The sequence below is a fragment of the Scleropages formosus genome, chromosome 10 (genome assembly GCF_900964775.1).
Source record: "Scleropages formosus chromosome 10, fSclFor1.1, whole genome shotgun sequence".
Classification (NCBI taxonomy): Eukaryota; Metazoa; Chordata; class Actinopteri; order Osteoglossiformes; family Osteoglossidae; genus Scleropages; species Scleropages formosus.
This window is the reverse complement of record NC_041815.1, coordinates 16,300,341-16,326,349: the sequence shown is the minus strand read 5'-3', so window position 1 is coordinate 16,326,349 and position 26,009 is coordinate 16,300,341. Positions and strand designations below refer to the sequence as shown.

Genomic DNA, 26,009 nt, shown 5'->3' with positions numbered 1-26,009 from the left:
GAAGCAATTTTTTATGTCTAAAGGGAGTATGGATTTTCTGAGAATGGAAAACCACCACTGCACCACTCAAATCATAGCTGTATACCAACTAAGAATAGGTTAACAAAGATGTTCTGTACTGTAACGACTTGCGTTACTGAGGGGTGTGAGAAGATACTCTGATTTCTCTTCAAAATGCACAGCTTTTTCACCAAGGTGACATACATTGGTAGTACTGTACACTACTTACAATGGGTCACTCATCCATGCATCAGTGGAACACACTCTGTCACTCACACACTATGGGTGAACTTGAACAGCATGTCTTTGGACTGTGGGCGGAAACCAGAGCACCCGGAGGAAACCCGTGCAGACAGGGAGAACATGCAAACTCCACACAGACTGAGCAAGGAATGAATCCAGGTCCACTTGCACCACCCAGGTGCTGTGGGACAGCAATGCTATTCACTGTGCCAGTTGTGTTATGAGGCTATGTGTGTGTGTGTGTGTGTGTTAGACACTGAAGGAGGAAGAAAAACTTATGAAGGTTAAGCAGGCTGGGAAGGCTGGCTTGAGACGCAGGTCCCTGAGGAAAAAGGGTCCTTAGATCAAGAGCATTATTTCCATTGGTTTGCACTGATACCTCTTGCCATGTGCAGGTGTTTCAATAGATGTTCATAATGAACAGTGTCCGTGCATTCTTCTTCGCCCCATCCAAACCCAGAGCGCAGTGCGCTACAGTATGAACGAGTAAATGAGTCCTCACCTCGTTCCACTGAAAGGCTGTGATTTGATCTGAAGCAGGCTGTTCAAGAAAGACATACCTAAAATATATATACACAAAACACCTTCTAAGTGCTTCACATGCCTGACCAGAACCTCCAGAAAGCATTTGATAGAGGTTATTGTCAATAGAGGAGGTTCCGCTAAATATAAAAAAAATGACCTTGTTAAAGAATTTGTTCAATAACGATATGGCAATATTAAATGAGTGTATATATGTCTGTGTTCTTTGTTAAATAATGCTGTCATTTTTAGGAGCCATTCATACAGAAATCCAGATAATTCCAAAGAGTTCACAAACTTTTGCACAAATGTAACATTTTAACTGCATCAGATTTTTTACATTTATTGTGATATACATTTCCACATTTTGGAAAGTGAAAAATCCGTGTCACAGGATCACTGTGTCAAAAAAGACAATAAGATGTTCAACAGAATAAATCATCTTCATCAAGACCTTTAGGGTGATGCTTTTTACAGCTCATTTAATTCATCACCTGCAAAAAAAGGAAAAAAAAAAACGACATCATGCCACAGCTCAACACTTTATTATCTTCTAGTGTGTATTACTAGGTGTGTTACTGGTGAACATAATATTGTGTTGCCTAAGGATGACAAAACAGCTGTTGCTGTTTTCTTCAAGTTTTCATCATGTACTGTTTATGTGATCTCTGGCTTGCTCTGAACTGAGTAAAATATTTGAAGGCTTTCCCCTCACATGCGTCCTCAGACTTACCCTCAGTACATGGGGAGCTGTATTCACCGACGGCCTCATCACCTGGAAAGACATCACAATATTTATACTGTCTTTTCTACAGGCATTTTAAAGAGACTTCAGAAGTTTAAAATGACAAACAAGAAGGAGAAACTTAAAAAAGGTTCAATATGTTAGAACAAGTTGAAGAAGTAGTTTTTTATACAAATATACTCAAATATCAATTTATCAGTGTAAACCTAATGATCTTGATTTTTAACATGAAGCACTAGATGTGTAGATCTCATTTGCTTCTCATGAATTAGAAGGCCGATCATATGAAAAACTGAATGGCCATGTATTCTGTATTGACTTTTATGGGTGTTTAAATTCATTATTGTTCTTTTGCTAGGATGTTCTTTATTAGTTCGCTTCTTTATTGTTCCTTATGAGAAGGGGCTGTGCCGGATGCATTTTTTGAGTTTTTTGGTTACGTAGTCCAGAGATTATTGGTGCCTGTATGTGCAGTGTTTTAAAAAAACTACGTACTGTTTTAACTACAGCAAGTTTTATACATAAAACCATGTGTGAGAATACTTCATTGGGGTAACCAAAATGTAAATTTAAAAGCCATAATTACTTACTTGTCTGATAGTAGTCATATATCTTGACTACAGCTGGCTTTCGATTTCTAACAGGTATATCTTCTATTATGGATAGAGAATATTTGCTGGGAACCATTTTCTTGAGCTGCACAAAAAGTGAAGACAGTCAGTTGTTTATTTTTCTTTTTTATGTTTGTATGTTCTCCAAATTGCAAGTATCCTTTGTCCCAGACATAATTTCTTGGATCTTTATAATATTAAATCATTATTTAAGTCTCAGTTTAACCTATGAATGTGAGAAAATGGATTTTGGTTGATAAGATGATATGTCAGTGTTATGTTCCTTTTGAATATTGACATTTGCTACTGATAAATGTCTCGTCTTACCTCATCGATGTATATGTTAACATGCCCTTTACCCTCTTCAATGTGCTTCACATTATGCTGATTTTTCAGCTAAAAAAAAAAAATCACTGTTTAGGTATGGTCGAAATTCTTTTTGGAAAAAAAACATAAAACTGGCAGGATCAAGTTGTCTGATATGTCTTTTGAAAGATCTTGGTGTCTGTACTGGTGTATCTCACTCACAAGATTGACAGAGTTCTTGTCCAGGAGGTATCCAGACAGAAGCTTAATACTGAGGATTGCCATGTTGGTTTCTTTTCGCCTACCGTTGTACCTGTCATACATGTGCCAGATAATGAGTAAGAAAAATACATTTCCAAAAGTGGCAATACAATAATACATGGTGATCCTAATCATACCGGGTCACTTGATCTGCTGGTTTGTCACCTTATTACTCGGATGTTCAAGCTGTAAATAAATTGGTACTGTAATTTTCTACTCCTGTGTTATACAGGAGTTAAAGAAAATCAAAGATTCACAAACAGCTACAAACATTATAGTCAAAAGTGGAGAACTAGAAGGGTGTACGAGATCAGAGTAGGCTATAAACTTGCCTCACTTCCACTGTCACAGTTAAGGCCTTTCTTGTGCTGTTACAGGACCCCTCTACCTTGGCTGTTATACTGAAAGCAGAAAAGTCTGCAGGAGGAGGAATGTTGTAATGTAGTGCAATCTGAAACAAAGAAAAAACTGTGACCTTGGAAAAAAAAGATCTTAAAATCTTCATGTCAAGAAGAGCAATGTGTTAGGGAATTTGAATTTTTATTAAGCATGGTATATACCTGCACAAGTGTGCAGCCCTTGCCTTCTGCTTTTACGTTGTAGTCCCCTGGTACCTCTGTCAGTCGCTCCTCCTGGTACAGCAGCCTATTGTGCCGATTAACCACAAACTCTCGCTTGTATCCACCACCAGAAGTCACGGTCACAGTAGTGTCACCCTCTGGGCTGAAGGTAGCAGCGCTATACAGTGACAGAGCCTGCAGGGCCACCACTGTGTCCTGGAGAACCAGAGGTAGTATAGGGGTAGGGGACACAGAATAACTGCACTTATTGTTTCGGGGGAGTGTTTCGGTGATAAACTGATATCCTCTTGCAGTTGAACACTACTGTGGGCTACTGGCTTGTTTCGACCGTATACCTACTCAAATTGTACAAGACATTTTTTCTCTCTGTCTCACACTACATGTACACCCCTCCTCTGGTTGGTAGCTTGCTCCTGCTTCTCAACACAGCCCAGATTATAGAGACTATATAAATTATAAGACTATAGTTTTCTGTTATGCTCTCTACCTTTTAGACAACAGTTTTTAACTCCATTCTTCACCTCAATGTCTTGTCATCTTTTTATTTTATTTTCTATGCTTGCCCATGCTCTTACTTTTCCCAAAGTCCCAAATAATGAAATGAGTGGCCAGTGTCAAACAGAAAAGTACTACTCTTACTCGTGATCTTTAGAGACAATTCTTAACTCTGTGCTCAGCTGTACTCTTAACTGTACATTTCTAGTTAAAACAGTGATCAACACAACTTGGGTCATGGTATGAATCATGATATGCCATATTGTGGTTGTGACAATTTTCAAACTGGTTCAAAACACCTCAAAACCTACACAGACTGAGACTAATAAAGGCATATTTCTTTCCATTCTAGTTTCATACTCACAGGAAATAGGACACAGCAACATATTTTACTTAATTTTCAACAAAGAAAGAAAATGCAAAGGTGTTATTTGTTACTATTATTATTATTATTATTATATTACCATGTGATAATGGTGACATTAGTGAGATCAATTTAACATGACAGTAGCATAGGGAACATGACAATGAGAAAGAGAGGGACCATGGGGTGTTTCAGCACCTGTGTAGAAGAGAACCCACCATAAGGGTTCTGTTGCTGGACCAGCCAGCGAACAATACTTGAGGCATAGTCCAGGCCGAAATCTGGTAGCTGTGGACCTGAAAGCAGGGCAAGGAGCACGTAGGAGGTCATCTCCACCTCCAGAGAATCTGTCTTCTTGCTTGATGCATCTGTGTATTCCCAGTGGCAGGACCCTCCTTAAGAACAGTTGCATATGGTCATTACAGTCAGCAGAGAATTCATTAGCCTTATTAATATTAATTACACATTGAGAGGATACCTGTTGTTTTGGCCTCCTTGGCAAGGTGGGTGATTAGCTTGTCCCTCATCTCCTGGTCCCCAGCCAGTGTAAAGGTGTAGGAGAGCAAGGCAGTGGTGTAGAGGTTGTCCAGCTGGTAAGAGGCAGCTCTCAGACAATGCAAGCTCCTTGCCACCATTTGATCCTGGAGAAAAGACAATGGATTAAAATTTTCAACAAAGATGGTTTTGGGACTGTACCATTAGGAGGGAAGAAAATTTAATTTTATTTAGTAGACACTTTTCTGCAAAACACCTCAGAATGTTAAGCTACTTGCAGTTATTTACCTATTTGGAGAAGGGATTTGAACTTCAAATCAAACTTCAAGATTTGAAGGGATTTTAACTTCAGGTACAAGGCAGCAGCTCTATTCATTACACAGGCTCTTTGAATTTGCAAGGCTTGTCTTCTCTTTACTATTAACATGTACACACCCCTCCTTTAATGGGGTTCATTTGTTATGTGAAATCACCCCGTTAGGCAAAAATTCTGTTGCGAGGGGATTAAATTAACACTATTAACAAAAAATAAGTTCCAAAACAGAAAATCTGTCATAAAAAATTAATTAAAAACCAGAGTAAAAGTTATTTCTACTCATTACAAAATCAATGTATTTTATATTTGTACCACTTATTACATTCCTTACTTGCTATTTAATATTGTACTTTAATTTTTTTTATTAATTTCAAATAACTGGTTGTCCAATGTAAAGTTGCACTGTCCAGAGTCTACAATAAAACTGGAATCAAGTGGTTATTACATGGTGGTCAGGGTGGCTATATGACCTTGTAGGGAAAAATCTGTCAATTTAAAAGACTACCAGCCTAAAGTTATGTAAAAATCTTGAATATGGCTATAGTAGATATACTTTTGAAGATTTTTGACTTTAATATTTTAACTTCAAGATATTTTAAATTTGTTAATTTGGAAATAAATTCGAAAATATTTGTCTTTGTAAAATTTGTAACCCAAATATTCATAAGATGAAGAACCACTGTAGTTAGAAGAAGCAAATACTTACAGACTGAAGTAAAAACTGTACAAGAGGTTACATTATATAAGTAACAATATCTAGCAGTGGTGGTCATGTAGCACTGTGGTCCAAAAAAAGACCAAAAGTTTCAGAATTTATTAGAATTAGGATGCAGGTCAAATGTTACCTTTTCTACTAAAAGTAAGCTGGATACTTGAGTAAAACACATATTTGTGGATGGAGATTCTTTTGCAGATCAAAAGAAAATACAATTTCCAAATATGCAAGATGCATATAATGAATTGCCAGTATCTTTAGCAAAAACATTTCAATTGTGATTTAACAATTATGCTGTATACAAGGTGGCAAATCACACTATTTGTTAATGTTTCCGATAGTTGAATGGATATTGATATTTTACAAGTATTTATGTAGCAAAACAGTGTCAGGCTACTCACGGAGGCACTTCTGTCCAGTTCAAGAAGTGCAGCAGTGATGTAAGCAGTGAGGGAGATCTTATCACTGACTCCACCCTGTAAAAATGACAACTTTTACCACTGTGTGTAACATCGAGCATTGTCTGTTACACTCAACTACCTAACATCCCAGCTGCAGAGTTTTCAGTGAATTCAGGTGAATTGTCCAGCCGACTGTATTCGCTGACATAAAGGAGTCCATATAGGAGAAGGTGCTTGCTGTGGAAGACTAAGACATTCCATCTGAAACCCATTACAAAATTTTGCCTGCAAAATTCCAAGCTGGGTCAAATGCTATTTTTCCAGATTTTCTTCTGTAATGTGCAAATGTGCATTCATGCAAGTGTTGTTTTTACATAGAATTTCTGCACTGTGCAAAGTGCAATTCCCACCTTCATTCTGTTGTTAAACAGCTTTCCAACAGCCCTGAAACAGCCATCGATTTGCTGATGCTGAGCCAGCCATGCCCTGGCATCACTGATATGTTTGGGATCGACAAAGATGTATGGCCTTGCTCCTCCAAATGACTTGAGCACAAATGCCGTGAGCCTGGGGAAAACATTAATAATAATGAAGTAATGATCATTTTTTATGCTGCTATGTTTATTTAAAGCAATGTAAAGCATTAAACCCTTTTAGACAGTAAGGTATTTATGGAGACATCCAATGTAAGTACCATGTAACATAAGCATACTAAAGTAGCAGCAATTGTAATGGGCTTGAAACTTTCAGGTTACAAGCCCGGGTCCTTAAATAATACACCTCCAGCCCCTACAGTTTAATACACATCCGAGAAAAATTACAGAGAATTCATTTCTTTACAGATGCTGGAAGTGATGGAAAGGCTAAGGTTCGGCTCATTAAACCAAACCCACTGGTTGAGAGGGATATTGTTCAGTCTTCACAACTGGAGAATGGCTTCATGTTCTGCATCACCAATCAGTTAGAATGGAGACCAAGTGAGTCCAGTGAAAAGAGAAATGCAAAACTAAACTGAGCAGAAAATAAGCTTGCATATATTGGAGACATCTATGGAAGAGGGTGCTGGGAATTAAGCATAGAAGACTTTCAGTCTCAGCCTATGGCTGAAATCATGTAGACTGACCAGGTGTTACCAGACTGGTCACTCTTCCCAAAAGCGCTGTAAGATCCATCATCATGCTTGTAGTTTAGCTCTTTTTGGTAGCCTGCAGAACAGAAACACCTACAAATCAACCTTTAATTCCATTGTAGGTATGAACAATTTAGTTCTGTAGCGCTCATATTCAGTTGATAGTTAAAACTAAAATTCTTTTATCCTTTCATACAACAGAGTATTCTTACTGGAGCAATTGATGGTAATACTTTCATCCCCTGGTTTTCACAGTACCATAAATAGCATGTTTCTTTATCAATATCAAAATTTTCAGCTATACGGCATGGGAAGAGGCATCCGAGCCATGTGAGGTGAAATTGCAGTTAAAAATTATGCCTGTGTGAGATGCACTGGCTGATGAGCAGTGTGTACCCATTCTCGGTTACATACTGGCTTTAAAGGAACCTGCATTGCGCCAAGTTTTGTGGGTACTCGCATATTTCTTTCTCTCTACTTTCCATTGTTTGTCCTTTTTCTGTGCAAGTTATTGTAAATATGAGTTTTAAAAAAGAGAAGAACATGGAATAAAATGGAAAATGGGTGAAATGTAAGAGACTTGCTCATAGGAACTAAAGCTCAAAGTGCTAAAGTGCATTAAATGTGGTAAAAGACAAAAAAAATGCAGATTTCGTTAATATGGCACACGTGGGAAACAGAACCAGGACTGCAACATCACTACGCATACACATGCACACACTTGAAAAAGCACGTGGAAAAGATGACAGATCACCATGTACACACCACTTCTCCCATGGGTTCCACATGCCACACTCAACTTGTCCTCTGTCTCTGTCCATATGCAACAAATATTGTGTTCCTGACAACATTTGTAAACCCTCCTCATAACAACAATATGACCTGTTATAAGAACCTTTTTGTATATATTGAACAGATTTTCCCTGGAGTGATAAATGGTCAGGGACCAGAGACCAAGAGTTTGAGTCTCTACCTACTATTCTGATTCCTCTTACTAATGATACCTTGCTTAAGAGTTAAAGATTAAAGCCTAACTGAACACAGAAAAACCAGGCTGCTGTCACAGGGGTGCTGAATCCCAGTAAAACAACAAGTTGACTGCCATGGATGACATGGCTCTGCATCACCTACAAGAAGCTTGGAGAGCGAGCGACAAACCATTAGGAACACACTGGCACTGCTCATCGAACGCAACTCTAGCAGAGCAGGTCCTCCACCAGCGCAGCTATCAAAGATATCTGAAAGGATTTTTCCAATGTAATTCTACTTGTTATCTGGATTTCTGCCATAACATCTGATTTCAGGAGTAAACAGATTAGGAATAACAGGGATAAGAGTACCTTGCTTGAGTGTAGGCTTGAAAGGTACATCAAATATACAATGGCATATTTTTTAACTGTACACATTTTAAAAGAAATAGCTATTATTTTCACATCAGTAAAAGTAATAATAGTCCAAAATCTGCCTCCAACTTCTTACCACTCTCCAGAAAACGAGTAGCTTTGGCCTTGATCTCCTCAGTCAGCTGCTTGGTGCTCTCCAGGTAGTTGAGAATATAGATGTTGGGGACAAACAGGACCATGTTCTGCTCCCCACAACCAAATGGCATGGCCAGTAGGTTACCCAAGTTCTTCATGGCTTGACCCATTAAATCGCCTGTTCAGTCAGAGAAAACGATTAATGCCATAATTCTACGCAAAAAAATTTATCAACTAGTTGAACACCTGATCAGCTTCTAATTACCTTGATTAAATACCTGGCTAACAGCTCCAAGATTAATGTTTCAGGCTGCTTCCCAACATTTTTTGCATGCTGGTTATATGATGAGTAAGAAATGTTACTAAAAATATCCAAGGCTTAAGCGCTATAAAGCTCTATGTTTGAATTAAAAAAGTGTTTTATGTTATTTATGTTATTGTGTGTTATATCAATTACATAAACTTACCAAGAACTGATAGGAAGGCTTTCACAGAACCGTTAATATATACTTCTGGGAGCTTTAAAGAAATGACCCTCTCCACTGGGTTCTCTGGAAGAGAACAACAATAAAATGATGAACAGTCCACCAAGAAATGATTCAACAAATATGCAACAGTTTCTGCTCAAAGGGTGCACAATTGTATTTTATGTCTACCAGTTCCTAATCTGTGTTAATGAGTTGCTTACCTGCAGGGCATACTAATGCATTATGGGTGATGGTCTCTGTTGTTCCCTCAGCCTGAAGGAGAAAAAAAATAGAAACCTTTGTCATCTTTTATTTTACTTCTAATTTCTTTAGTTTAGATAGCTGGTAGAATATGTGCACTATGACAATGCTGTCTTGAGCAAATAAACGGTTTCAAAAAGAGTGCGTATGTATAGAAGCCCTCTGTTGTGGGCACTTTTGTTTACTCTGAGCTGTATGTTGCTTGGGATGAGAGCATCTTCCAAATACTGGAATGTAAATGGTAAGGACAATTAGGGAAGATTATGGAAAATACTTACAGGTTGAATTAAAACCTTCAGATTAGGGAATATTAAGAAAAAAGTGTTCTATGATTCATTAACCCTAACATAATTGACATTAACTAACATGTTTCTTCAACAGACTGGAAGGAAAGGAAGACAGTTACTCTCATCTGCAAACTTCTGAGTAATGAATGTTTTAGTAATATGCTCAAGGTAGTATTGTAGAAGTATTTAGTATTTATTTTTTGTCCCAGTTGTCTGTAAATTGGGAAGCAACTGTAATGGATTTGTCTAGTGGTCAGAAAGAAACGGTATACTTTATCATCCATAAAATTTACATTAAAAAGTAATGTAGCTTTAGTACCTTGAATTTTCTGTATAAAAGTGTGGGAGATTCTTCCCAGAATATGCATCTAGGTGAGGGAAACCAAACTCACCTCAACCAGCAGTGTCCTGACAACGGTGTCAATGCGTCCCCTCTCAGGCACAGTGACCACCTCATTGCCACAGAGCTCCTCTGTCCTCAGGGCCTCCGCTCTCACGTTTACACTCACCTCCCCTTTTCAACACAAGTAATGTGGGCCTTACAACTAGACCTTAATGCTGCTCTCAAAACCCTTCATTAGATATTACTTGATTAACGTGACAATAGAAAAGCTCCACTGGAGGTGTCATTAAAGATGCTGAACAAACAAATGTTGCTGCTTTCAATATAAAAGACGTTACAATCAAGAAAAGTAGTAAACATTAACACACCAAGATCAGCAGGTTTCAGGATCCACTTGAACGTTTTGCTTTCTTCTCCACACAAACAGTGGGTATACTTGCACCCTTCACAGGGCTGGGCTGCGTACTGGGCCGACTCATTGAGATTGACCTGGACCTGAAGGGACACACATACACATACGCACCACTTCCAAATAACCTGCCAGAGTAGACCACAGGTACAGCTGATGCTGTTCTGCATAGTTACTTTCTGCATCTTCATGTGCAGGAAGCTGTAACAGACCCTACAATGGGCTTTTAAATTGAGGTCACTGAGAAAGGAAATTTTACTTCATGTTAATCAGTCCATTCTTAATTATACATCATTCAATACTTAGTATAGTATCAAAATTAGCAGGCTAAACCATCAGTAGAATATAGCATTTTCTTGTATACACTATTTCATTCATTTCTTTCTTTGTGCGGGGTGTTTATCAACTACCGCTGGGCTGAAGTACCTGACATTGATTGGAGGTTGGAGACCTGCAGAAGATGAACATGCTAGGAAAACTCACCATGATACATTTGGAGAGGTAGTTGAACACAGTTGCTTTCAATGTAAACGCTTCACCTCGGATGACAGAGTAAGGCAGGGTGAGGCTGACGAAGAAGGGCTGGAAGGCTGTGAGGTCAGTGTTGGGGGCTAAACCAAAGCCTGTGGGGGAGGTGCAGAACGCCCCAGCCACCCATTTTGTGATTGTGTCCGGCACAGTGTGTTCTACCTTTGCTGAGCCTGAATCGCTGTGTGGAGGAAGAGAGGAACAGAAAACAGTGCATCTCATACACATTCAACTGAAGTAAGCATTTCAGATGCATTTAAGTGAGGAAAACTGTAAAGAAACTGGAATGAAAGGTTTCAGATTCTGGCCAAGAAGGGAGCTTGCTGCAGTACCTGTGAAGGAGATATTTAACCTAAACTGCTGCTTCAATATACTGAGGAGTAAAAGCTCTGTAGATTAATGTATTTGTTAACTAACAGACAGATAAAATGAGGTGAAAAAGCAAACATTTCATGACGGGTCCTGTCTCCACTCCCCCACATACTCCTTAGACAGAGGATTGTGACAATTTTCTTTGATGATTTTTCTTTTTTCCCTGCTGTTCCGCAGCAATTGTCAGCTGGTTTTAAACGTTAAGTTCTGCTGTATTTCTCAGGAAGGGATGGAGTAATATAGTCCAGGGGATAATATAAACAAAATTAAAACTCCTATGAACTCTCTTCTATTCACTTACTACTGCACATGTCCACATCTCTTCATATGTGACATCTAACCTTCACAGTATGTAACACTTACCCCACTGGCACCAAATCCCAGATCCAGGTTTCTGGAAAATATGTGCGTACTGTTTGCAAGGATGGTAATAGTGGTTGGACAACAGGTATGAGCGAAGCACCCACTGGTCCTCCTGGCCCCTGGGGCACTGCTGATCCCGGGAGACCTCCTTCAACCCCTAACATATCTGGCACTGGACCTCCAGAAGAAGCAGGGATACGTGCTGAAGAATATACATGAATGCACATTGTTTAACCACTGAAGGCACCCCAAGCGGGACTACATATATATGTGTGGGCAGAAAACCACATGTATGTGAATGAAAAGAATACTAAAAGCTATACCTGGACCAAAATGGTAAGGAAACATAGGTTGACAGATAATAGGTTTTCTGACATCAGAATTGGTCAGGATCTTAACTCCAATTTCCTGTTAAACACAAAATAATAAGAAAAAAAAACTAAATGTGTCACGGTCAGAAAGGAAAGATAAAGTCTTTCAGATTATGTTGATTCACATTTCAAACACATCTCCTTTCAATGCTTATCAAAAAGGATCTTTACCTTAAAAATGCTGTAAATGTCATTTGGAGCACTGAAGCCAAAATGAAACAGTGATCTCTTTTGCACAGGTCTGGGTGGTGGATATATCCAATCAACCCTTGGGGTCACCCCTATGGTACTGGGATAGCACGATCGTGGGTCCACTTCCTCTGTATTGTATGGATACCCAGACATCCTTTGAAATGGTAGCTCTCTGAGTACCTGTTAGAGAAATATAATGTTGCTTTCATTTAACTATATTTCAGTCTTTTTTTAACTTGACAATACAGTCACTTTAATTAAATATTTGTTTGCAGCGGTCTGGAGCATATCCCAGAATCACTGAGTTATAGGTTAGGAGGGGGTACACCATGGATGGTAAATCAGTCCATCACATGGTAGCCACACATACACACACAATGGAAAATTTAGTGACCAGTCTATCTGAAACACATGTCTTTGGATCGTGGGGCAGAAACCCACACAGACACAGAGCTAACATACCGACTCCACACACGCTAAGGTGGATTCTAATTTATGTACAAAAAGCCCAGGCATTGAGGCAGCAGCACTACCCCATCAAAAACCATAAGGCATGAAGTTAGTTGTTAGGATGCAGAGCCATCACAAACTGCCAGTTTTGTTTCTGTATGATTTAATCAACTGGTTCACGGCCTTATGGTCATGGAAAAAGCTGTCTTGATTGTTCTAGAATATCTGCACCTGGTACTCCTTAACATAGCTAAAAACATGATCCCCAAAAAATATAATTATATGTGTTGGGAGCAGGATGAATGCAATGAGCAAAAGCTAAAACCCACAGAGTCCACGGTCAGTTCTTCATGAGGTGCCATCAGCAACACACTCTGATCAACGGCCCTCAGAGAGCAGAGAGAACCAGGGTTAGCAGTCAGATCCAGAGATATCTTCTCCCCTGGCAGCTCCTGGTCTGAGGAGAACTTGAGGGAAATCTAAAACATAAAACAATGAATGGATTCAGCACTCCGTGAAATTACAGTAAAGTTGATTTTTTCTCTCAGTTCTGAATTCTGCACATTCAGAATACCTGTCAAAAAATAACTTTCATGTTAATAGTTGCAGACATGTAGCTGCGGTAAATGTTACATATTCTCTGTCTAGAGGAACACCTTGTATTATAGAATACAGATTCTGTCATGGACTGGTCAGTAATGCACATTAAAACAGAGGAATACTGAAAAGATGGGTATCCAGTCAGATTGACCTATTTAGACCATTGCAGGCCGAAAGCACATGCATGCTGATTCATCTAAATCAGATGTAGAATACCTTGTTCCTCAGGCACTTCTGGATTGGAACAGTATAGCTGTCAGCCACTACCTCCCCACTTGGTAGCAATGTGGAGACCAACACCTGAGCGTATGGAACCAGCTCTCTGGTGTGTTGTAGCTGAAGTGTGAACTCACCTTTGTTCACTAGAAAAACAGCAGACAGTAGCACAGCAACCATTGACAGGTAATGGTAAAGTCAACAACACAAGTTCACACACACACACACACACACACACACACACACACACACACACACACACTCACTCATATACAGTATGTAGAAACACAAATAGTAGTTCAGTAATCAGTTTGTATTGGACCACTATTTAGCCTCCTTAGGTAATGTCACCTTTGTCTTTTTTGACAGCTATCTGAAGATGTCCGTGGTGCACAGCCCTGCCTCTCAGCAGCACCTAAGTTCCAGCAAAGGTAGCAGGGTGTCAGTAACAATTGACTGGTGGAAATACATAGAGGTGCAGACCAGAGGAATGCTGATCATCAGAAAAACATTGCAGAGGTGCACAGTCATTCCTGTTCTACCCTGCATTAGCTTATACCACTTCTTTATAAAGCAGCTCACAAGGATTCCATTTATATGTATGAGCCTTCAACCACTGTCACAAGCTCAAAAATTTAACCAGTACTCCACATATAGCGTTTTGTCATTATCATTGTCAAGATCATCATCGTTGTCATCTCGAGACTTACCAGATAGAAAAAGTTGAGGAATTCCTCACTGTTCTGCAGTGCTGTTCCATGAATGATGTACTTAACCTTAAGGAGTCCTTCCTGGTCACAGGGAAGCTCCCCATAAGCTTGCATGATCTTCACAAAGTTCTTGCTTTTTGAGTAAAACTTCATCACTGAGGCGTGAGCAGGAATAAAGTGGGTTTGGCTAAAATGAGGAATGTGAGATGGAAATAAGGGATATGATGGAGACCTGTATTCCTTGTAATGGGCCTGGAAAAAAAGAGAAGGCAATATTCTGAACATTTTTCTCATTCTATCATTAAAAATTCCCTGTGCCTTTCCATCACCTTTTCAGAGTTTCTATGGCAAAGAAATAATTTATGCTAATCACCTGTTTAGTGGAAATCTGCTTTTACCAACATATGCTTTAGGTCACTAAAAAAGACACACTTAGAAGACTGAACAGATTGCAATTAAATTAACATCTTCAAAATAAAATTTAATTTTTTCCTCTGAATTAGTTGCTCAATTTAGCAGAGAAACCATCTGTTAAGTGATCAAGTGAATACAGTGGGTATGGAAAGATTTACAGATTAAACTTAGACATTTCCCTACAAGGCTATTATCCACACTTTTAAATTTCCTACAAAAAGGAACTACAACAGACAATGTAGAGACTTTTCACCTCTAAGCGGACATATTCACTTGTCCAAGAGGATGTATTCAATGAGAATCTTGCCACACCCTTGCTGTCTGTGGTCAGCATCCACCTAGTTTCCTGATTGACAACTAAGACAACTGGTGCATTAGGCAAGGTGGATCTAGCACCAGTTACTTTTACCTGAAGAAGGAAGATACTGATATTCAGATATGATTAACTGAAGTAAATTACCTTACATTCTAAATAGTAAGATTTCTGCCCATTTAGCTATGTATTTGTTTTTCTGATATGTTTCAGCAATACATTACTATTTACTGATTTATACAGTTGGGCTATTTGTAGTAAAGAATTCAAAATACTTTGCTCAAGGGTACAACAACAGGAGGTCAAATCTGAACCTAGGTTCAAAAAATACAAGGTGGTAAAGCTTAACCACTATGAAACTTGCTGCCTGTATTTAAATAAAGCTGAAATAGTAAAATCATTTAAAAAACATCTAACAAATGCATGAAAATATTATCAGTTAAGTAAAAAAAAAAACACTGAATATATGTTATATTTAACACAGCACAACCGTACACATAGTGAAAGAACAGGAAAGCGGAAGAGAATGAAATCCTCCTGTAAGAAAACGAAGGCTTCTACCTTGACTTCGTATGGAATCCCTGGCCTGAAAGTAGACACTGTATCTTCAAATGAGACAATGACAAATTCCTGCCGCTGTATCTGCACACTGCCACTTCCATGTAGGACCTCACCTAAGCAAAGGTGATAAATAGGTTTGATATGGGTTTGCAAAGGTAATTCTACAAGAATTTTATTGAAGAAATAATAACTCTTTCTCAAAAAATGAAATTGTAAATGTTTCTGCTCAATGTTATTATCATTATGTACTACAGTACTACTTACCAGTTTCATGCTCTTCGATCACACAGTCAAAAGTCAATGTGTTCATATGAAAAGCTTGATTTAGTTTCATTGGGATCAGGTTAATAATGTTTGTGGCACAACCAGTCTTGTTTGTCTGGTTTAAGAGGAAATATTGAACACAGGTCAGAGTATTCAAATCAATGATTAAAAACTCTGGAATATAGCACACCTGTTCCTATCTACAGATCACTGTCCTTATACTCAAATCTTGAATGACAGGCAAGCATCACCCATCTTCATTGAAGTGAGTCAAAAAATTACTTGACTTTGTATAAACAATCCTCTCAAAAACGAATGTGCAAAGGATGGGTTTCATGCCTTTTTACATTTCGAGTTTGATATTATTGTGCAGTTATCTATAAAGAATTTAACAGCATGGTGAGTCTAAACAAATATTCAAAAACTTCTCCACAATTTATTAAAAAACAGAAAAAACTGAAATGATCAAATGTAAAACTAACATTACTACAAGCTAACCTCACAGAACTTGAACCATTTTGTAGGGCAGAGCAGACAAATATTGCTCAGTCTCAGCGTAAGGTTAACAGAGACAAAGCCTCATGGACATTCTGGAGACCTGCCAAAACCTGGAAATGAACCAGGGACCTTTATATCTTCAGTTCAATGCTATCCCAACTGAGCCTTTTTTAACACAACCCATGTACTGAAATACAAATATTTTGTCATGTCTCTCGCAACTGAAATGAGAATTTGTTCTTAACCAGCAAAAACTGGCTGAGCTGCAAAGATCATTCTGATACCATCGCCCCCTATTTAACAAGTGCTGTGTAGACACTTACTCCAGTTTTATGCAAAAGAGAGCTGTCAGCTTTAGCAAGAGTGAAGATCTGACGGTGAAAATAACATCTTAAACTACTACTGGTGTGTCTGCATCATGCGGTGTTAATATGTTTATTTTCACCTCCTGTGGTAATGGCTTGGATTTTCATTTATTTGTGTTAATGTTCCTATTATTAATTTTTTAAGTTATACACACACACACACATTTTCAGAACCGCTTGTCCCATATGGGGTCACGGGGAACCGGAGCCTACCCGGCAACACAGGGCGTAAGGCTGGAGGGGGAGGGGACACACCCAGGATGGGACGCCAGTCCGTCACAAGGCACCCCAAGCGGGACTTGAACCCCAGACCCACTGGAGAGCAGGACTGTGGTCCAACCCACTGTGCCACCGCACCCCCCTTTTTAAGTTATAATTAAACATTATGACACTCAGTGAGGTCATATTGCTTTAGGAATGCTTGGGCTAAAAATGACAGTTGAAGATGCTGGAGATGACTTACTCTCATGTTGTATTTGAAGGATGGAAATGACTGGTGACCATATGTTAACCAAGTAGGTCTCAGATGCACCTCTACCTTTACAGATCCTAAGACAGGCTTTCCATAAGTATACCTAGAAACAATTATACAAAGTGCTGCTTTCAGGAAAATAAAAATCGAGAGGAAAAGGGTAGAAGTGTGAAAGTCGTTTCAATAAAATGTAAAATGCAGATATAACAAAGCCTGGTAAGGTTGCACTTAGATTACACAAGTTGATATTAACAGAAAAAACAGCTGTTTTACCAACACTTACTTTCCACAAACTTTCATTGTTAACTCTGTGTCTTGGGCAAATATTACATCTGGAAGATGAACTTTCACCTCATACTTTGGAAGAACTATACGAACCAAAGATTAGCAAACAGTCATTTTGAAGAGGAAATCAAGAACAAAGCCAAAACTTTCACACATTTTTAACATTGAAAAATAAAAAAAAACTAAAAAATTGTAATATTTTGTACTTCTTTTTGAAGAAAAACCTTTAGTCTGTTAAATTATTCTTAAATTACTTTTTAATTGACTTTTTGTGAATTCTTGTTGGGTCAGACTTGGACTTTGTGAAAAAGATTCTACATTTATGATGTTTTGTGTTATTATATAAGCCTGAGATAAGAGACACGAGGTCAATATGTAAATAAAGGCGTCCTCACCATATCTTTCAATTTTAAATGTACGAGAGGTTTCCCTCCCTTGCTTGTCCCACGCATTGATGACATAGACCCCCTGCACTGCCTCGGGGGTCATGGGATAAGAGAAGTCAAGTATTCCACTGGCAGATGACTGGTTTAGCCACTGGACAATGCGATTGTTGTTTGGGTCCTGTTCCGGAGCAAAAGGACAGTCTGAGTTTTTAGGTCCCTTTGAAAACTACATTTTCAGCAATAATTTACAGCTGTGTTTCAAAAGAACTTTAAAAAATGTGCCAGCTTTGATTGCTAGGCGGACATAAATGGAATAAAGATTGAGCCTTTTCAGCAAGAAGCAGCTTGTGTTTCTCAGCACTCGGATTTTTATTTTTGTATCACTATATAATATATATATATATATATATATATATATATATACTGTAACTGGTATTTCAAAATGTTGGTATTTCACTTTGAATTGTCTTATCCTCTCTTCAATTGCTTTTAAGAATCCTGCAAAATGTGGCCCACCTGAGCAAAGTGTAAAGGCCAAGATGAGTAATTCAGATGTAGCCAAATGTGGTAATAGGGTGCACAGCAGAAGGTGTACTGTAGTTTCAGCCATACCATCTTACCTTTAGTGCCACAGTGGGATACTGCAAAAAAAAAAAAAAAAAAAAAAATCCGTTCAACAGATTGAGAGAAAACCTTCGCATTTGAATTTAGATTTGTTTTTTTTGCTGTCAAGCCTTGAGCTCTTATTTGTTCTGAAGCTCTGAGTAAATATTTGTTTAAGTGAAATTTGACTGTTGACATGTTGATTTACTGCTGAGATTTCACTCCACAAGGTTCTTTTCAGTCAATCTTTTCACTCCACTTTCATTTAAAGCTACAGTAAAAGATTTGATGCTATGCATGTTTCACATCATAAAAATCACATAGAAAACTCACCAATTTGTTGAAAGGCAAAATATTGTCGTCCAGTGTCACAATGCGGAACATTACTGAAAAAAAGTAATATAACTATTCACCTAATAAAAATTCATACACACATATTATAGTACAGGTTATGCTTTGTGTTAGTGAGTAATATTACTGGCCAGATTAAAACTGATACATGTAGAAATATTTGTAATTACACATATAGCATGTAGAAATAATCAAAATTTTCTTTAGGCTTAAAAATCAAGGCTAGTGTCTTCAACCGAGTTATCTCAGTTATCTTACTTGTGAATTGGGAAATTAGAGATCAACAGGAAAGTATACCAGTAACCAGTGAAAGGTTACCAGTGTATCCTGACCTGTCTGTCCTGGTTTATAGATAGGTTTGTCAGTTTGGATGATAGCAAAGCTGGTGTGGGTATTGATGAGGATCTTGGTCGTATTCTCCAGAGTCTCAGTTGGACTGCGGACAGTAGCATGTATGGTGGCTATTGTGGCAGTGGACACAGCAGGAACCTAAAAAGAAATACCCAGGAGTGCATAATGGACACGATATTGAATACAGTTGTGTGCAAAGTTTGGGCATCCCTGGTGAAATTTTCTAAGTGATAAAAGTTAAAATAACCTCTGTATGACATTTTCCTTCACAATTTGATCTACAATGACTATTTATTTGCTAAAATACAGGGAAAACTTACAATTTGACTACTGCTGCCCAGACCTGTGCACAGAACTGTACATACGAGGCTCACCAGTCATGGAGGATTGCAAATGAGACCATAAGTGAAATTTCCATTTTTGATTTAGGTGATTTGAGAGCTCCAGCCTTTTATTTTACTGTTGACGTTCTGACATCTGAAGAACTCTGCATAACCCTGCACAGTGTGTACATGTCCTTTGACACGTAAAGGTAACAGAAGGTGCATCAACTATAGCAATATGCTGAGCTCAGTTATATTTCATCATGGATAACTATTATCTGGATAGAGGCTCAGAGAGAGAACAGCAAACTAACCTGGAAAGACACACACTGGCTGAAGTCCTCGCTCACTGTTTCATTCAGCAGGAATCTGTCTCTCTCACCGTTCACTTTTAAGACGATTGTAAATGTGACTGAATCCTTCGGTAGAAGTTGAGCACATAATGTCTCTGTGCTACCACTCACAGTGTTTGAAGTAACGGCCACCATGTACATTCTAACAAAGAAAAAACAGGAAAGCAGAGAGGAAACAGTCACCCATACACTCCAGAGGTGGGTTATCAGGACAATAAGTACATATTCCTATATCGCACTGAGAAAAAAATTGCAAAATAGAAGGAGGTAACCGTGAGGCATAGGGTGTCAGGCATGGTGCACTCTGAATGGAATGCCACAGTACTCAGTGCACAGTAATCACAGTCACTCATTCCCATATTTGTACACAATTTCGGCAATTCAGAATCATCAGTTCATGTGAAACACGTCTTTGGACTGTGTGAGGAGATGGAGCACTGAGAGGGAGCCCACATCCACACAAACACAGAGAGAGCAGGCAGGATATCAGAGTTGAGATTTGGACCTGATGAACTACAATAAATTTTCTCCCTGACACCTGCAATTTACCCATAATCTCCAAAAAAGCAATAATGATTTTTTTTTTCTTTTTCTTTGGATGTCTGCAAACACAGAGGCTAATATTGCATGAGTAAATTGCACCATAGGAGATCAGGTAGATATAATTTTAATAACTTCTAAATCTATGAATTGTGCTTTCCCACTCTGTAAGTCACTGTCTCTGTTATACAACATATTACAAAAACAGCCCACAGCAGATGTTATGAAGTTTAGGATCTTAGAACGTAGCTAACTCTGATGTTATCTAACAATGATCTTCACAACCTAACAACATAGGTGAAGGACAGAAAATTCTGGAGGCATGCTATCCCAGTGGTCACTAAGAGTTGAAAAACACACAATACTTTACAGCTGCAATTGTGATCAGTTTTCCTTGAAATATATAAACTTAGAACTCTTTACTACCAGTATGTAGCATGCTGGAATTGGTTGTGGTTCAGTGCCAAACATAGAACACAATATAATATAACAATATAAGAATAGACAAAGACAGTTGTCATGTACTTGTAATAAATAAACAACAACAGTATCACAAACACATGCAGCAGTGCAAATAATATACAAGAGTGCGTTTCGGATGCACTTGTACTGTAAAACTTGTAATAAAGTCTTCTGTGCTACCTCGGATAAAAATTATTAGATGACAGCATGTTCAGCTAGTTCCTCTCTCTTTATTAAACAGTTTTTAGAGTTGTGTTTTGAAAGAATGGTAATGGTAATGGTAAAAAAAATCTGTGTTACAACTATTTTTCAAGAAGTGTTTCCTGTATAGGGGGTGCGGTAGCGCAGTGGGTTGGGCCGGGTCCTGCTCTCTAGTAGGTCTGGGGTTCGAGTCTTGCTTGGGGTGCCTTGCGACGGACTGGCATCCCATCCTGGGTATGTCCCCTCCCCCTCCGGCCTTATGCCCTCTGTTGCCGGGTAGGCTCCGGTTCCCCGTGACCCCGTATGGGGCAAGCGGTTCAGAAAGTGTGTGTGTGTGTGTGTGTGTGTATTTCCTGTATCTTCAGGTGCACCTGTGTATTGCCACCTATTTTGCATTTTTTTATACTTATTCATTTGGTAGCTGATGCCTTTGAACTCAAAGATTGCAAGTTTGAATCCCACCTCCAGCTGTAGTAAAAATGTCTTATTTGCACATCCTCTCATGAGACAGGATTAAGATTTTGTACTTTATTCATATATGTATTACCACTTTTTGTAACTGATAATAACTTTTGGTGCCCATGGGGCTCTTAAAATTTCATTTACAGAGGTGTCTTTTATATGAGAGATTCTTTGTTTTGTTTGTTGTCATGAGAATGTGAATTACCTGAAAAATTTTAGAATAATTTTAAAATTGTATCTTGTATATCTGCTGAGAATATTAACTTTTCTAGTTATTTAGTCAGGCAAATAAGGAAGAAATCAAGAGAAATAAAAACATTTATGTAATTTGCAGCTTTCTTATGGCATTTTGTTTCGTAACAGTTTGGGAAGCATAAAGTTCTGTTTATGTAGCTCTCACTTAGCTCACAGGAATTAAGTAAAAGGACAAGATTTAGTATTCTTTCAAAAATATGGCTTACTTGAACAAATTCAAAGCATCAAAGCTGATAAAAAGAAACTAAAATATTTTATAACTTAGTAATTTCAGATAGGTATACACGGTTAACGAGATTCTGTAAAAAGATTTTATATAAGGAACCTTTATAAAATTTACTTACGATTTTTCAACAGTTTGTGTGTCTGCAGTTGACAGCAGCAAGAAAACAATAAAAAACCCAAACATATTTGGTCTGAAGAATAGAATCATCCTAATATGACTGCATATCACTCAAAACTCACAGGTAGTTTTCTTCGGAAATCTGCCTTTCAGTCATCCTGTGGTTTTTTATACTCAGATGAAGCTCTTTCATCACTGTCTGTAATGATTTTTGTTGGGAAATACTGGTAAATCAAATAGAGTGTAAGTTTACAATGGGCAGGCGTCCAATTCTCCTCTTTATGGTGATCCTGCATTTTTCACAGATCTTTCAGTGTTGCTTTATAGGTTTGTGTTTGAAACTTGGTGTAAATGTAGACATTAAAGGAAAATCAAGAAATTTACATTTAGCTAATGCTTTTTTCCCAAAGCAACTCACAATGTTAAGATTACAATTATTTACCCATTTACACAGCTGGGTAAATTTACTGGAGTAATTTAGGGTAAGTACCTTGCTCTAGGGTACAACAGCTAGAGGTGGGGAATCAAACCTGCAACCTCTGGATACAACAACAGCAGCTTTAACCACTGCACTACCAGCTGTTCCCCGAATCAAATTCAAAGCCTGTCCATGTCCCTTGTGAAAAAGGAATCCGACCTTTAAATGCTCCAAAGGGCCCTAGTCATTACAGGTATACTACGTGATGATGAGTACTTGCATATACTGTACGACTCCTTTCAAAATGCATGTTGTTGCATCAAATAGAATTTAATGCTTAGACATCATGACCTTTTTCCTCTCATTGAAAACCTATCTGTACCTAGTTATACCAGATGATAACATAGCTGTGTGGTTACAGTAGTAAATGGTAATTGAGTTGGGTCTGGGGCGCGGTGGCACAGTGGGTTGGACCGGGTCCTGCTCTCCGGTGGGTCTGGGGTTTGAGTTCCACTTGGGGTGCCTTGCAATGGACTGGCGTCCCCTCCCCCTCCGGCCTTACGCCCTGTGTTGCTGGGTAGGCTCCAGTTCCCCGCGACCCCGTATGGGATGAGTGGTTCAGAAAGTGTGTGAGTGGAGTCTGCATGTGTGGGTTCAAATACCATTTTCAGAAATAGTTTAAAATGTTAAATTTAAAGCTTGTGTTTTTGGAAAGGAAAGTTTCCACTACCTTTCCAATATCTATACCATCTTCCTCCGCTATCCGGGACCGGGTCGCGGGGGCAGCAGTCCGAGCAGAGTCCTCCAGACTTCCTTCTCCCCGCACACCTCCTCCAGTTCCCCTGGGGAAACCCCAAGGCGTTCCCAGGACAGCCGGGAGACATAGTCTCTCCAACGTGTCCTGGGTCTGCCCCGAGGCCTCCTCCCAGTAGGACATGCCCGGAACACCTCACCAGAGAGGCGTCCAGGAGGCATCCGGAACAGATGCCCAAGCCACCTCAACTGGCTCCTCTCGATGCGGAGGAGCAGCGGCTCTACTCCGAGCTCCACCCGGGTGACTGAGCTCCTCACCCTATCCCTAAGGGTGCGCCCAGCCACTCTGCGGAGGAAACTCATTTCTGCCGCTTGTATCCGCAATCTCATTCTTTTGGTCATGATCCAGAGGTTATGACCATAGGTGAGGGTAGGAACGTAGATCGACTGGTAAATTGAGAGCTTCGCCTTATGACTCAGCTCCCTCTTCACCACAACAGACCGGTACAATGACCGCATTACTGCGGACGCCGCACCGATCCGTCCGTCAACCTGCCGCTCCATTTTTCCCTCACTCGTGAACAAGACCCCGGCAATGCGAACCAAGCTCCTGCTCCGGTCATACAGGGAACGAACAACCCTTAGCAGCGAGCCCCGAACCCCATAATCCCGAAGTACCTCCCACAGGATGCCACGAGGGACACGGTCGAATGCCTTCTCCAGGTCCACAAAACACATATGGACTGGTTGGGCAAACTCCCACGAACCCTCCAGCACCCTAGTGAGGGTATAGAGCTGGTCCAGTGTTCCACGGCCAGGGCGAAAACCGCATTGCTCCTCCTGAATCCGAGGTTCGACTATCGGTCGGATTCTCCTTTCCAGTACCCTGGCATAGACTTTCCCAGGGAGGCTAAGGAGTGTGATCCCCCTGTAGTTGGAACACAATCTCCGGTCCCCTTTCTTAAAAAGAGGGACCACCACCCCGGTCTGCCAGTCCAGAGGCACGGTTCCCGAGCTCCACGCAATGCTGCAGAGGCGTGTCAGCCAAGACAGCCCCACAACATCCAGACACTTGAGAAACTCGGGGCGAATCTCATCCACCCCCGGAGCCTTGCCACCAAGGAGTTTTTTGACTACCTCAGCAACTTCAGCCAGGGTAATGGATGAGTCCCCCTCCAAGTCCCCAGCCTCAGCTTCCTCTACGGAAGGCATGTCGGAGGGATTGAGGAGATCCTCAAAGTACTCTTTCCACCGCCCGAGGACATCCTCAGCTGAGGTCAGCAACACACCACTTCCACTGTAAACAGTGTTTGTGGAACACCGCTTCCCCCTTCTGAGTCATGGGACGGTTTGCCAGAATCTCTTTGAGGCCGACCGAAAGTCTTCCTCCATGGCCTCACCGAACTCCTCCCAAGTCTGAGTTTTTGCCGCGGCAACTGCCAGAGCCGCGTTCCGTTTGGCCCGTCGGTACCCGTCAGCTGCTTCAGGAGTCCCATGAGCCAGCCAGGCCGGATAGAACTCCTTCTTCAGCTTGACGGCATCCCTTACTTCCGGTGTCCACCACCGTGTTCGGGGATTGCCGCCGCGACAGGCACCGGAGACCTTATGGCCGCAGCTCCGAATCGCCGCCCCGACAATGGAGGTGTGGAACATAGTCCATTCAGACTCAATGTCCCCCACCTCCCTCGGGACTTGGTTGAAGCTCTTCGGAGGTGGGAGTTGAAGACCTCTCTGACAGGGGCCTCCGCCAAACGTTCCCAACAGACCCTCACTATGCGTTTGGGCCTGCTAGGTCTGTCCAGCTTTTTCCCCTGCCATCGAATCCAACTCACCACCAGGTGGTGATCAGTTGACAGCTCAGCCCCTCTCTTCACCCGCGTGTCCAAGACATATGGCCGAAGCTCAGAAGAAACGACTACAAAGTCGATCATCGACCTCCGACCTAGGGTGTCCTGGTGCCAAGTGCACTGATGGACACCCTTATGCATGAACATGGTGTTCGTTATGGATAAACCGTGACTAGCACAGAAATCCAATAACAATTCACAGCTCGGGTTCAGATCAAGGAGGCCGTTCCTCCCAATCACGCCCCTCCAGGTGTCACTGTCGCTGCCCATGTGGGCGTTAAAGTCCCCCAGTAGAACGACAGAGTCCCCAGTGGGAGCTCTTTCCAGCACGCCCTCCAGGGACTCCAAAAAGGCCGGGTACTCTACACTGCCGCTAGGCACATAAGCACAAACGACAGTGAGAGACCGCGCAGGGAGAAGGCGCAGGGAGATGACCCTCTCATTCACCGGGGTAGACTCCGACACATGGCGGCTAAACTGGGGGGCTATTAATAAGCCCACACCCGCCCGCCGCCTCTCACCCTGGGCAACGCCAGAATAGTGGAGAGTCCACCCTTGGTCGAGAAGAGTGGTTCCAGAACCCAAGCTGTGAGTGGAAGTGAGCCCGACTATATCTAGACGGTATCTCTCAACTTCCCGCACCAGCTCAGGCTCCTTCCCCGCCAGCGAGGTGACATTCCAAGTCCCAAAAACCAGAGTTGGCGCCCGAGGTTTGGGTCGGCCAGGCACTCAGCCCCGACCACTGCCCAAATCACAATGCACCGGCCCCTTACGGTCTCTCCGGCAGGTGGTGAGCCCACCGAAGAGCGGCTCCACGTCATGGCTTCAGGCTGAGCCCGGCCAGGCCCCGTGGGCATAGACCTGGCCACTAGGCGCTCGCATGCGAGCACCCCCCAGGCCTGGCTCCAGGGTGGGGCCCCGGTGACCCCATACTGGGTGGGGTAAACGAAAGCCTTGA

General features: G+C 40.7%; 1 protein-coding gene across 1 annotated transcript; it reads right to left on the bottom strand.

Moving 5' to 3' along the window:
- Positions 1-1,081: 1,081 nt before the first annotated feature.
- LOC108928740 (alpha-2-macroglobulin-like) lies at positions 1,082-22,185 on the bottom strand. The gene is made up of 36 exons (XM_029255587.1): positions 22,035-22,185; positions 19,732-19,912; positions 19,076-19,232; positions 18,726-18,778; positions 18,410-18,430; positions 17,799-17,967; positions 17,402-17,486; positions 17,110-17,221; positions 15,784-15,898; positions 15,520-15,632; positions 14,899-15,054; positions 14,232-14,483; positions 13,873-13,936; positions 13,522-13,667; positions 13,035-13,184; positions 12,235-12,435; positions 12,016-12,100; positions 11,693-11,894; positions 10,913-11,138; positions 10,389-10,515; positions 10,070-10,191; positions 9,351-9,402; positions 9,130-9,213; positions 8,664-8,840; positions 7,179-7,260; positions 6,466-6,622; positions 6,056-6,130; positions 4,607-4,769; positions 4,327-4,523; positions 3,249-3,464; positions 3,021-3,139; positions 2,650-2,740; positions 2,449-2,517; positions 2,101-2,206; positions 1,499-1,540; positions 1,082-1,259 (listed from the first exon to the last, which is right to left on the bottom strand). Exons 1-36 carry the CDS (start codon positions 22,121-22,123, stop codon positions 1,237-1,239), a joined length of 4,479 nt encoding a protein of 1,492 aa, XP_029111420.1. The 5' UTR covers positions 22,124-22,185; the 3' UTR covers positions 1,082-1,236.
- Positions 22,186-26,009: the final 3,824 nt, after the last annotated feature.